Consider the following 15,072-nt stretch of genomic DNA (forward strand, 5'->3'; position numbering starts at 1 on the left):
ATGGCGATTTATTACATTACCGAGGTTACACGTGCAGTCGCGCATAATGCAACTCGTGCAACTAACTACATACCTATCCATTTTTTTTTTAATTCGATAAGAATAATTATTTATAAAAGTTTAGAATTGTTGTTGACGTGATGTTGTAGAAACGTAGTAAGTAAATGATATATCAAGGCATATCATTACCTTATTTACAAACTTTATTTCGTTACTTACGAATCTTACGACGTAGGTATGTTTGTTTAAGTCAATTTTTGAAAGCATTCTTGAAAGTTTGCCATGTTTGGTAGAGCTATATCTAAGTAATCTAATAGCTTGCTCACTTCATTTCGTTGATTGTGGAATGTTATGGCACCATTAAGATGGTTGGACACTGGAGAACGAGGTTGCAGTAGGAGCTCTGTAATAGTATAATATCACAACCTCATTATATTTAACTAATTAGAATCGTCTTGATAATTAAATGACTGTGTAACAAAACTAAAGAATTATCTTGAAAGTTTGTAAACAAATGTTTGTTCGTTACGTAAAATATTATAGTATCTTCACCGGTTGTAGTTGTAACGCCCTTTATAGACGAGTCGCGATGGACGTTAGCTGGATGCTAGATCAGTTGAAGCACTTACGCAAGGGACGGCGCGGGCGCGGGCGCGGGTGAGTTGGCGAGGCAAGTGCGCGTGATGTAATGCCCTACATCGTTACGATAGAACCGTCGACGTCAGCACCGGTAGGCGGCGCCGGCTGCGGCCGCGGCGGCCCAGCTTCTCTGCTCTGATAAATGCAATAATCCGTGCGTAACACAACATGACGAATATCGATAACTACTATCAATTTGTATGAATTTTATCTTATTAGTATGGTGCTGTTTAAAAGTACATAAAGCGGAACATAGTCGTAGTTTATAATTAATAGTACATTTCGATGCTAGTGCGGAAAGTATGTCATTACTAACAAGAATGACATTTCGGCACGTGTATCGAACGACGTTTTTTAATACAGTTGCGAAAAAATAAGAAAAACAACAAGTACTTTTTTATGCATGTTCTATAAGACAGAAACAATTGTAAATAATATGAAATATGCTTATATTTATTATTTTTACATTAACAGTAGATTTTTTATGTTGATTACGATTTTTAAAGGAAACTAACATGAACACTCATCAATAAGTAGTCATGAATTGGAACAAGTGGAAAAGTAAAAAGCACTAGTTCGCGAAATTCAACTTTCCGCACGCTAAACAGCTACGTAGAGTAGCACTTTTTGAGCAACTGTATTAAAAAAGAAGTTATCGGCTTAGTTTTGAATAATCGTTGTAGAAGTAAATAGTAGTGGTAGATACAATGAGTGGTTTTAGTTCTCGGTTCTAGGAAAGGAACAGCAACGTAATGACAGAGCTGCGGGGCGGCGCGCCGCTCGCACGCTCGTTACTCGGTGTGCGCCCTCCGCCGTTCGACGCCACTGGAGTAACTGCGCGACCTTACTGTGCACTTTAGCGTCGAACAAAGGGTCTCAGAGAATTATTAATATGCCATTAGTTTTACATCAAGCTGATGAATTTATAAACCAGTAATCGCAATTTGACCACCCATTTATCAACTTGTGTAACTGGTAGTTAACATTGCATTCATAATCAAATAAAATATAAAAGAAAAAGGTTGGTAACTTCATATTCTATCTCAGGATGTCTAACTAAGCAAGTCTGCGTTCACGACGTGACTAAGTGAGATATTGCTACAGTGAGATACGTGACTTATGCAATTATAAGTACATTATATGAATCTGTATTACGTGAAGTAGTAGGATAGTGTTGGTCGTTAGGTGCTGTGAGGCTGGCAGATGAGCGGACACCGAGCATCGAGCACCGGGCATGGCTAGGCTAGAAGCGAGGGCACCGGTGTACGGTGGCACGCAAGTGGTGCTGGAACAGGTTCCGCGCGGATCACATGTGGCGGGTCGGCGACCTCGCCCACGGTGATCCGGGACGGCCAGTGTCGTTGGCCGGTTTTGCTGACCAGATTGGTTCAAATAAAACGTTCCCACGTTCTTAGTCCTTTTTTTTTAAAATCCCGATTTGGGCTTACCCTGTAGCCAGCTAACGTATGCGGAGTGAAATCAGGACCAAGTTATGTAAAAATTAAAAACAAATAAAGAAATTGAAATTATATCTAACTGCCAATTTAAAATCTGTATTCGCTATGTGCACGACTGTCACGCAACCTGGTGTCCGCAAGTCTAGGGGAAAACGTCAATTCACTACATCTCATAAAACTACTCCAAAACTAAAAACTACTGAACGGATTTTCATACGACTTTCATCTATCAGTATAGTGATTCTTGAGGAAGGTTGAGGTATAAAACTTGTTAAGGTTTTGTGTAAATTGGTTGAAATATAACGATGTTGTCGGAAAAAATCACACTGTCTAGGAGCTTTAATCGAAAACGCTGCCTAATCCGTTTGAGCTATAATAACACAATGTATGGTGGGGTTGTCTCTCTTTCATGGGTCTACAAAAAAGTCCACTATGTTGAATGTCCATCTTTTAAGGATAACTTACTATACCCATTCTTAACTTCAAGAAAAAGATCACATAATATGTGGCCTTTGCAAAGCTATTTACACTTGTATCCGTGTTAATAATTATCAAATTAAATACGTTAGTTATATTAAGCATTTCATACATATGACAATGGTCTCTTACACCATACAATTTAAATGAATACTTCAGAAGTAATCGTAAATCCAAGTTTTAATTCAAGCCATATAACTTGTAACCAGTTCTAATTTTTATCACCTCATGCGCTGGGATCGCTTTATATACCCCCACTATGCACTTCGCACGGTCCCAATATCTGTCAATTAATCCGGTAGGTTTCATGAGCATTGGATTCATCCTTTTGAAAATATGGTTAACTAGCTGTTGCCCGCTACTTCGTTCGCGTGGAATCTTATCTAGAACATTTTACATCTTTAGTAAGTACCTATAATATTCATATCCAAGCAATGTTGAAATTACTTTTCTTTTTTGCAAATTGTATGAATTTTTAAGTCAAGTGGATTTTGATGTTGGTTGCTGTAATTCAACATGAGCATATTTCAATGAATGCAGCAAATAATAGCAGTTGATTTAGAATTAGATGAACAAAGACTGTGTTAAGGAAATTAGACAGACAATTGTCAATCTGTGGCAGAGATACAAATCACACAGATCAGCAGATACATAATCAATAATTAGGTATTACATAGCTGCAGTAGTTAGAGGTCTGATAATTCATTGTTTGGGCGACGCTTTGATAAAGTTTAACGGAAATAAGGTCAAAGAGACGAAACATATTTTTTATAGAAGTAAGTAGGTTATATTTCACGTAAAACTTAACCTCTTAAGGCCCAGCCATAGAAATGAAAAATCCATTATTTGCCACTGGAATTTGAACCTATAGTGCACGGAATACAGTAGATTTTATTTTGTTTGAAAATTGCACGAAACAAAACAAATGCAACTCTGTCCTAATTTAATATGATTTAAATTTCATCGAACTGAATAAGTCCTATAGGTAGGACCTTGGGCCTTACGAGGTTAAGAGCATACGGAAGACAGAAAATTAAGAGTGGAGGTTGGATTTAAGCTCCCGAAATATCAGTATTTTTATTATTATAATCACCGTAGATCTTCGGTATATACAACGTTTGCAGTTTCACCCTGAGGTGCTAAAATAACCAAGTTTTTAGCAGAACTAACCCTGGAACAGGACACATACAACAACGTTAATGTTTGGCCTTGAGATTTATTTATTGTCATTACAAAACAAAGCTTTAGGGGAAACTGTATTATTTTAAACTGAAAAGGATAGTCGGATGGTATTAGTGGTATGCGTGGAATGAATTCCGACTCCCCTTTAGCTGATCCTGTCAGCACAGTGGCCACTATAACATTTCTGTGCAGGCTAATAATTCGTAACCTTGTGCCATTACACAGCTTAGGTGGGTTTAGATTTCTTAGCAACATCACGGGTGCTCCTACTTTGAGATGAAGGACATGTTCGGGAAGACCGGAAGGATTCAAAGAATATAAAAATTCCACCGGATAATGCACAGCCTCTTCCACTTCGATAACGGTGTCCACGGATTTATACTGCATTTCTGCAGCTTCAAATGATGTAATTAGGATTTTGTTTATTTCTCCAGCTGAGTTATTTTTAGGGGTCAAAATTGCATGATAATATATCTTTTACACGAAGTTTTAAATCCCTAGCTTAAATTAAAACATGAACCCCATTCAAGCTTTCATCGCCTTTTTACCCCAATAGGGGTTGAATTTCCAAAAATGATGAAATATTTGTTTTGTAATCCGATATTATGACTATCTTAGAACTTTCAAAGCATTTGTAATGGATTCAAACTTTCAGTTAAGGGATACTTTTCTTGTATTCTAACAATATGCAAATAAACAAACTTTCAAGTTCCGCACTCGAAAAACAATTTGATCTCCATACAAACTTTCAACCCCCTTTTCCCCACCTTAGGGGATGAATTATTAAAACGCTGAAATCAGTTTTTTTATTTTATTTTAACAATATGCAAATATACAGTTTCAAGTTCCGTACTCGAAAAACATTTATCTCGATACAAACTTTTAACCCCTTTTTCACCACCTCGAGAGATGAATTTTCAAAAACACTGATATTAGTTTTTTCTCTTTTAATAAAATAAATTTTTACGAAGATTCAAGGTCCTCGCTCAAAATAAAATTTGAATCTAATACAAACTTTCAACCCTCATTTTAACCCTTTTAGGGGATGAATTTAAAAACAAAAAAGCTGAAATAAGTTCTTTTCCCTTTTATTATAATACCTTCTGTACGAAGTTTCAAGTTCCTAACTCGCTATAAAATTTGAACCCCAAGACAAACTTTCATCCCCTTTTAACCCCCTAAGGGGTTATATTTATATTTTTGAGTTAATGTTATTTTGTTATCTTATATTATGCCTTTATAAGTAGTTTCAAGGAATATCCTTTTACGAAGTTTCGAATTCCTAGCTAAAAAATAAAACTTGAGCCCCATACACATTTTCCTCCCCTTTTCAACCCCTAAGGGGGTTACCCTTAGGGATTTAATTTCTCAAAATCGGTTTTTAGCTCTTTAAATTTTATCGATAAATTAAATTTCAACTTTCTAGCATTTGTAGTTTCGGCTCTGCATTGATGAGTCAGGACACGTGCATTTATATATATAGATCTAGAAGAATACCGTCGCGAATTTTTTTGTGGAAACGGGCTGAAGATCTGTTTATGATATTTCTACGTCCTTTTTTTTTACAAAAAACTACCAGTAGAAAGTCTGGTTCAGGGAAACATTCCAGCATTAACTAGTTTTCTGGGAGAGATCGATTAAAGAAAATGAAGGCTCGCTGAGTCACAAAATCTTACAGAGAGGTCACGAGAACATTCAAATGTAGGCAGTAAAACTGGTTAAAAATATTTTGAAGATACGGGTATCAACAAACGAAGGAAAATTAAGCCCACCGTCTCCAGAAATAAATAGGTACTATTGGTACTAACTCTGAGAATGCGGGTACGTCATTTGGTCAAAAATTTCAACATTCATTCAGCAACACGTCACCATAGAATTTACATACAAGCAAAAAACACATCACCGATTTTAAATACACCTAATTGAAAATATCAATTTAAACTAAAGTATTATTATTACTTAGAGATGTATAAAGTCTGAGAGATGTAGAATAACAAACAAATACTATAATAATATTATTTAAAAAAAATATATACAGATATAAGCTAATATTATTTAGAGGTGTCAGGACTACAATTTACCCACCTAGGTAAATAACCGGTAAATACCCATATATGTACCCGGTATTTAATCTTATCTACCCAAATGGACGAGTAGATTAATTTCTTATTGCACAAGTCGATTTGTGGACATATATACCTATATACTGAATTATTTGTAGCAATTATTGTGTGTCATTAAGAATGAAACAGTTTAATGAAATCTGCAATTGTAATTAAAGGTTTTTTTTCGTATAATTTTCATAAATCATTAAAAAATGCCGTTAGAAGAGTTTGCTTTTTAATTTGAGTAAATTATCTTACTCTCAAACTTATTAAAATATTTATTAAATACATAATTATATCAAGACAGATGTCAGATCCACGACGCAGGCTTCGTCAATGTATACGTAAACAAGCAAAAAAGACATCCACAACACGCTTCGTCATCGTAATGTACACCTATCCTACAAAATATATATCCACAACACGTTTCGTCAACGGCCTGCCTAGTATCTATATAAGAAAAAACAATAAACAAAGAGAAACGTACCCCCCACTCAGATTTTCACCCGGATCAAAAGTTCCAAAAATACTGGCGGCCTTGCCTCGCTGAATCGTACTTATAAGTTGATAATAAACATTCCGATTTCAGTCGGTTGGGGGTATGGTTGGGGGACGGGGTTAAAAGGCAACTTTTTCATATTTCTAGGAATCTGTCAGTAATATCGAAAAGTATTGTATGTACAGAAGATAAAATTTCATACAAAAAGGTTATATACGTTTTTGTTATACAACTAACTATATTTGATTTATGAGCTTCCCAAGTTGAGATACTACACATTTTTTTTATTAACTGGCAGTCATGGTTTTCATCAAAGCGTATTAAAATATCTCCGTAGGTTAGAGAATAATTTTACACGATTTTCATAATTGGACTGACACGTTAAAATCGAACTTCACCTCACAGCAAACTTTTCGTTATTAATTTGAATATACATTACATGTAGCATTACAAAATTAACTTAAATTAATCTCATTTAAACTATCACACCAGTTAACACATCTCATATAGAAAAAAAACTAAAATATATCTGGTATTTACTGGGTAAATACCCGCTCCCGGGTATTTACCCGGTTAGTTACCCATCTCTAGTCGTCTCTTACCATTATGAGTTAAGTTTATTTTAATGCTTGGTAGTGTAAGATTATATAAATTATCATCGAGCATGTACATTATGATACAAGTGTGCTAAGTTGGTCATTACACACGAGGCGATATTGTGCGCGCGAGCTGCAAGCGAGCGCGCAATAAGAAAGCCGATGTGTGTAAAGACCAATGCATACGCGTTTCATACGACGTTTTTCAACACACTTGCGAGGAAAAAATAAAACTTATAAATTAGATTTTTTTTTGTCAAAACAGTAATAGTACCATTTTCAAAATGGTGTCTTACAGTTTTAACATCGAATAATTGCACCAAAGCGTGCTGGGCTTGTATGCATTTATTCGCCAGTTCATTGAAGTAAGCTACCAACACGTTTTTCAAGAAAGCCTGGACGTTTTTGCTGATTTTCCATTGAACAAAAGTTTCATATGCCGCCAATTATTTTTCACTCTTGAAAATCCATTTTGATGGTAAAAGGCTATCGTTCTCGGCTCTTGCCTCTATTAGTATTGCTGGCAGCGTCCATTTTATGTGTTCGTTATTTTCAATGCTTGAAAATGACATTTTGGTCATTAAATAAACTAAAAACATGAAAACTATTCAAATTTTATGACAAATGCGGAAAATGGTTGGCGCGTTATTTTTTTTACGCACGATTCTAATGCGCGCGCATGGCCAAGGCGCGAACGAAATCGACAAACAGACAAAAAAAAAAATGTCAAAAAGCTAATGTTTTCGTAATTCTTTTCGACGGATGGAGATCAAATCGATAAAATGTTATGTTTAAGTCGTTAATGTAATTTAATAGATTATTTAATCTACAAATTAAGTTTGGTGTGATTAAAACCTCTTTGAACTAACATTTCAAACCCAATAGTTGGTTAAAAAAATGTATTACTCGAACAAACGAAGAAGGCTCCGTTCCCATGCATATTATTAACAATCAGTTACCTTCTTAACTCAGTCGGATAATAAATGAAAAAGCACGCGTGTTTAATATCTAGCATTGTGAGTCAAAAATCGGTGGAATAAAAACGTCGTTTTGAGCAAGTGTGTTGAAAAACTTATTACAACGATATGAGTATGACATCTTTGCACAGGCACGGCGACACTGCGTCTGGGTTATACCATTGTACTATTGCTGCTGCACCAATAATAGCCAGTGGTGTTCTGCGTGGGCGCTACTCTTTACAATATTTACGATACATTCCATTAGCAATGAGCACAAAGACAAAGACCGTTTTATTCAATTACGGAATCCGGAACCCAGTAATGGTTCATTCAAAATACATAGGTAATTTAATAGTTGTTGTTAATTAACTATAAATTAATTGATCAATAACTACTGTCGCAATTTTGGTTTTTCGCAAAGTAGCTACTTCTCACTGTTCAGAAAATTAAAACAGGTAGGTACAATATAATTTTAAGAAAAAAAAACTACTTCAATGAGGGAGACCGGTGAAAGAAAGATTATTATATTATATTAAAAAATGTCTTGAAAATCTAATTTACTTAACAAACACAGCGAAATGGATAAATCGCCAATCGTGAACTATGCGTCGTTGAAGAGTTCTATTCTGATCATCATCAGCAGTCCCACTTCATCAAATGTCACTTTTTTAAATGTAAATGCTTGATTTGTAAAAGAAAATACAAAAATCACTATATGTATGCCTTTAACATTTGAGGAGTTTTTTCGATTCCTCATAGATTCAACCATCAGATCTGGAGCTTGACAAAAATGTATCTTGAAAACCTTATTTGCCTAACAAACATAAAGAGGATGACAAGTCGCCAATCGGGAACTATGCGCCGTTGAAGAGTTCCATTCTTAGCAGCATCAGCAGCTCCATTTCATCAAATGTCACTTTTTAAAATGGAATGGTTTGATTTGTTAATGAAAATACAAAAATCACTATATGTATGCCTTTCACATTTGAAGAGTTCCCTCGATTCCTCATAGATTCTACCATCAGATCTCGCGCTTGACAAAAATTTGTCTCGAAAACCTAATTTGCCTAACAAACATAAAGAGGATGACAAGTCGCCAAGCGGGAACTATGCGCCGTTGAAGAGTTCCATTCTGATCAGCATCAGCAGTTCCACTTCACCAAATGTCACTTTTTAAATGTAAATGCTTGATTTGGTGATGAAAATATATAAATCACTATATGTATGCCTTTCACATTTGAAGAGTTCCCTCGATTCCTCATGGATCCCATCATCAGAACTGAATTTTGACAAAAACGGGACCATCTGTATATATATAGATTCAATCAAAAAAGAATTTTCGAAATCGGTCCAGAAATGACGGAGTTATGAAGTAACAAACATTAAAACAAAAAACACCCGAATTGATAACCTCTTCCTTTTGAAATCATGAAGTCGGTTAAAAAATACAGTAATGATGCTATTTAAATAAATTGTTCGCGAGAACTGATTATTGATTCATATCATTCCCTACATACCTATACCAATAACTTAAGTAAAAAGCGATCTTTGATAAAAAATGGTGTACCTTTCTCAATAAAAAGGTAAGCAACTTATAGAGATTATGATTGAAAGATGTAATCAGAAATATTGTTTATCGACAACCGGCATGATATTTGCTAGTTTGCTACGATAAAAGATAAACGATATTCGTTGCGTAATTTGATGCCCGGTATGAAGCCTACGTTCCGGCCTGCCCACCGCCGCTCTTGGCCCGCTCCGCGCGCGTGGGCCGCCCTCGAGCACACTCGCCCGGTAAACAAATATAAATAACTGCTGACTGTACTGTAATCTTACTATTACGTAAAATTGCAGTAAAGCTAAAATTAACACTTGACGTTTCACGCAGAAAATAATATGTGTACGACAAACAAAATACGAAAATGTTGTGACCGATATCTAAAAAAACTACCTACTGTTTGTTTGTTACGCAAATGATCTAATGAAATGACGTCAAATTCGTAAATTAAATCTATTATAGACCATCGATAAAGGAGTTATACAGAAAGTTAGTCAAAGGTTCGTTTTACGGTAATATCGCTAGCAGATCAATCATATTAAAGAAATGCTAAAACCGACAACGTCACCTAGCGATTAATGTTCTTAAAAATTTTAACAGCAGGTGTCGGGAAGGGTCAGAAAGGAAAAAAAAAATCCTTTCAAAGAAGAGTCTAATATTTATTAAGTATAACTGACGATTTATCGTATTTATGAAGACCATAAAATAATTTAACGATTGTTTTGCAGCACAATTGCATAATGCCGCTGCGGCTTCAGCCTTGACATTGCGCGGTAGACATGCAGCACTATGAACTCGGCGGCACGTGTATCGTAAACATGGATTCCCTCCTAAACACTGCATTTTACAGCATATACTTATGAAGATATAAGACTTAGAGTCAAATTAAGCTACTTTCTACTAGGGAGTTCGCGAGCAACTACGACGGATGTTGCTTACAAACCGTCAAAGTTAAATTGTAGGACTATAACTACTTTGAGAGCGCAAAAAGCGCATTATCTGTAATCCTCAATCATATAATAGCAGTACAGTATGAAAGTTTCCAAACCTTTGAATGGCACATTTAAGTGACCACTAGTCTTCCGATCCGAGAGACAACATGAAAACTACTAATCAGGGAAATCTTTGCTATGAACAAGTTTTATTAGGGCTGCCCGGCCCTGTACAGAAAATGTTAATGAATTTTCTTATCATTTTCAGCCCCATGTGTACCACTTTTTACCCGAGGGCGCAACCCAAAACAGTGTCTTTATTACGTTGTATAATAATGTAATTCTTTAAAACGTTATACTTAATTCTTTAAAGCGTAGTTCTTTCAAAAACTGCTTTACCAAAAAAATCATTTTATAGTTTTGTTTGGAATTGAAATATCAAGTATATACGAGGGATTTCGTTGCATGTTATATTCGTATTTAAATAACAGTTTGGAACCGAAGCTTTCGTCAAGCGCCTTAAATGGATTTGCGACACCACGACAGGAGATGATTCACTGAATAATCAATGTACTTGGAAGCGCGCATAAATCAGCCACCGTGACTTCCTCCTCAGTTTGTCTATGTTGTGTAGAGGTAGTTTAAATTGACGTTGCCATATAATGTGACGCTGCACTCAGCGTAGCTACGGCGGCGTAAGGAGATCAAGGCGTTTGTGTTATGTCGAGTTACCAGTGTTACCACAGACTACAGGCAATGCCTTCCATGTAGCCACCGCGCATGGATATAAACGGAAACGGGGTTATAATCAAAGTAGTAATATGCACCGTACTCTCGAATAACTTGGGTAGCGAATCAGTGCCACTGCCAATTATATTTTATCAACCATACTTTGCAGCTCGACACCATTTTATTTATACATAATATTAAATACTAGTGACCAGTACCATGCTTTTCACGAAACGCACAGTACTTAGTTTACAGTTTATATAAACTCGATACTAAATATTTGCCTGTTCAGTAGTTGTAAGTGCAAAAATGTATGGAGCAGTATGCACTTGTCCCAGGCGACGCCGCCTGGCACAATTGTTACTTAGGCCAAACAAAGCTGATTTAGCCCTGTAGACACGAGATCGTGCCGTGACTACCCCCCAATACCGTGGCTACCGGGCTAAATCAGCTCTGTAAGCGGCATCGCCAGCGAAAAAAAGTGCATACTTGCTGCAATTACATGTGGTTTGGAAGTGGTTCATATATTAAACAGATATTGATTGGCTTTTAAGAAATCGCGCTACAACGCTGTAAACAAAATAAAAATGCAATTTCGACTTACCTTTAAATACATTTGAATACTACATAGTTTGGACTGTTTGTGCCATAGTCCTATTTGCAAACATGTGAAGAAATACTCTTTCATTACAGGTTTTTTAAGTAGATACATAAAACAATATATTTTCGCCTAGCGGTTAGGAGTTCAGGTCGCTTTGCAATATGGAGTATGGTTAAAAATTAAAAAGAACATTTCGCTGAGCGATATTATAAATATGGCTTCGTTGAACCATCACTTTGTAACATTTTTCAGCAACATGACCATCAATTTACAAATCACTAGATAGATCTAGAAGACCTACAATATTTTAATGGCTATTGAGGTTAATTAAAATAAAATTCAGCAGTATCTAACTTACCAAATGAGTGCAAGTGGAGTCCATCCGTAGGTATAACAGTTGTCAGTAACATATGGATCATTAATATGATTTTACCGAATTTTGTTAAACACAAACAAAAAATGTGTACGTCACTAATTTCTACTAATTTCATTCAACGGGATAGGGAGTGACAACTACAGGGTGGGCAAATAAGAGTGATACACGTTGTTTTTAGATATTAATTATATTAAGTGCGAAATGTACTAAATATTTTTAAACGTTTTTTTAGATAATTACTTGATTTAAGATAATCTTAGCATATCATAAAAATAATTATGAAAGACATCGATTCGTAAAAATAAGCAAAGCAATACTAGTATAACTGAAAAGACAAGCGCGCGATAAATACACACCATAAAATGTCGACGTTAAAGGACGACCAATTGTTTGAGATTTACTGTAACTGGAATTGAGGAATTGAATCGGTGGTGAAATGTCAGCACACATTAGGCGCGTAATGTAAACTTACCCGTTTCTTGCGGGGGTGGAGATCTTCATAGTCCATAGCTATGCCCTCGTCGCTGAAGGAGGAGGAGGCGGGCGGCGGGGAGGGCGTGCCCGAGCGCCACGACGAGCCCGAGCTGCTGCTGGCGCCCGGCGACACCGACGATCGGCCGCCCCACCCATCTGTCACCACCACAATACATAAAACTGTTAATTTATCTACTATTTTTTAAATGTATAAATAGTACACAAAATTATGGATCCACTAAAAATTCATTATAACATACTGGTACGCTCAACTACATATTCGACTGAGCCTGCAATGTCTACATGCAAGACACATGTCATGTTGTTCTAGTCTTCATCAGCAGTTTCACTTTACCAAATGGCACTTTGTTGAATGCAAATAATGATAAAAATACAAGACTCGCTATATGTATGGCTGTTTCCTCAATCCCTCATAGATCCTATCATCAGAACTAGATGTGACAAAAATGAGACCAACTAGGAACTATATACATACTTACTGTTAAACAAAAAATAATTTTCTAAATCGGTACACATGAGTTTCAATGTAACAAACACACAAAAAAGAGAGAATACGGTCGAATTCATAACCTCCTCTTTTTTTAAAGTGGGTTACAAATGTACGCAATTATGAGACATCGACACTAAGCTAAATAATCAAAATATACGAGCCTCCTAATCATTGTACCACTATAAATTAATGTAATTACGAAACGGAACTGTGGCCATCAACTTTCACTGGAAAGAGCAGTTCTTTTCGCGGCACACATGCGCTACCACTGCCGCATTAGAATAAGAGGTCTCTCTTCACCATTGCGTAACGCTCTCTACATTGTAAGAATTTCAACGAATGGATCGTCTTCAAACTACACATTTTAACACATTATTTTGTCATAAAAAGTAATACGATAAGAATGTATAGATTTCAGTTATCTAATGTATATACAAGTTATTTGATAAATTAAAACCATGCATAAACAAAATGCTACATGCATTCATGGAGGGCGTATTTCGTAATATGTATTAGATTCTTTATACAGATCATTATTACGTTTATGTCTATAGCTTACTCAAACATGACGGTTTCACTTAATATAGTTAATTTATAAGAAGTTCGCTAGTTCGATTCGTTTAAGTACAAACATCCATAGAACTAAGTTATAAATAAGCGCCCTGGTCATCTGAAACACTACTTTATTGGTAGTAATATAAAGCCGTTATAACTGTAAACAACTGATAGCAACTCCCATAGTATGGGACAACCTAATGGTAGCTTTTCCTGTGTTTTACGTAAAAATAAATGTATAAAATAGCTAGCTAATCCATTGTTCTTTTTCTACTTATTACAAAGCATTTGGTCTGAGTTGTTAGCCCGAGAGCGAAGTTTCATCAAATACCTGTCTAGACAGTGTCTAGACCGCTGTGCTGTCTAGACGTTAACAACTCTATCCTACATTTAACATATAAACCTAAACGAGGTCCCTACTGAACAGGTATGTACATACCTAACCTAATCTTCGTCATGTTTTTCTTGTTACCAAAGGAGATCATCATTATGACGATATTAAGCCTTTTGCCTCGATATAAGTAATAATACATCTCACGACGGTACTTAAAAAAAAGTCCAAAAGAAAGTATTTCCACGATTGATTACCGTAGCTTGTCTTTTGTTTAGAGTCAACAAGTAGAATTTATTATGTACTAGCTGTTGCCGACGACTTCGCCGCGTGGATTTATTTCCCGAACAGACACTTTCAGTCCTTTTTTACCCTAATAGGGGGGGGGGGGGAGAAGAATAAAAAAAAAAACGATGTAATTACTTTTCTCGTATTTTAAGAAAATGTCTTATTACGAAATTTCAAGTTCCTAGCTTAAAATAAACTTGTCCCCTATAGAAACTTTCATCCCCCTTTTAACCCCCTTAGGGAATGAATTTCCAAAAACGCTGACACCACTTTTCTTCTATTTAAATATAATACTTTTTCACGAAGTTTCAACTTTCATACAAACGTTCAACCTATTTTTAACCCCCTTAGAGGTTGAATTATTAAAAATCGCTTATCTCTTGTAAGTACACTATATATATGTAACATATTGTGCAAATTTCATGTTTCTAGCTTTTGTAGTTTCTGCTCTGCGTTGATGAATCAGTCAGTCAGTCAGGAGTCAGGACACGCGAATATATATGTATAGATTAAGTAAAGCACTAGTATACAGAAATTAATAGCCTTCCTACCGGAGCACTTATACGCCTGTTTTAATAATGTAATGATTTACTGTGGTTGATTTAACTATTTATTCGAAGAATGGATAACCAAGCGCTTCAACTTCATTGTATAGCAACTGACGTAATAGCAACAACCGTAGCGGATTTTTACCTGATCACACGAGACAAAGGATCCTTCGACGAATTTACAAATTATAGCCAACTGTTCCGTATGACAAAACGTGATAAGGAAATGAAGAGAGTTTTAAAGCCTGAGTAACC

The 15,072-nt window shown here is 35.8% G+C and overlaps 1 protein-coding gene across 1 annotated transcript in view; it reads right to left on the reverse strand.

Moving 5' to 3' along the window:
• Positions 1–15,072, reverse strand: part of LOC133521048 (zinc finger protein 395) — a 78,765-nt gene that overhangs the window by 27,987 nt on the left and 35,706 nt on the right. The window contains exon 4 of the mRNA XM_061855779.1: positions 12,583–12,740. Within this exon, the coding sequence (XP_061711763.1) occupies positions 12,583–12,740 (158 nt within the window). The remainder of the gene's footprint in view (positions 1–12,582; positions 12,741–15,072) is intronic.

This window comes from Cydia pomonella, chromosome 1, assembly GCF_033807575.1.
Source record: "Cydia pomonella isolate Wapato2018A chromosome 1, ilCydPomo1, whole genome shotgun sequence".
Taxonomy (NCBI): domain Eukaryota; kingdom Metazoa; phylum Arthropoda; class Insecta; order Lepidoptera; family Tortricidae; genus Cydia; species Cydia pomonella.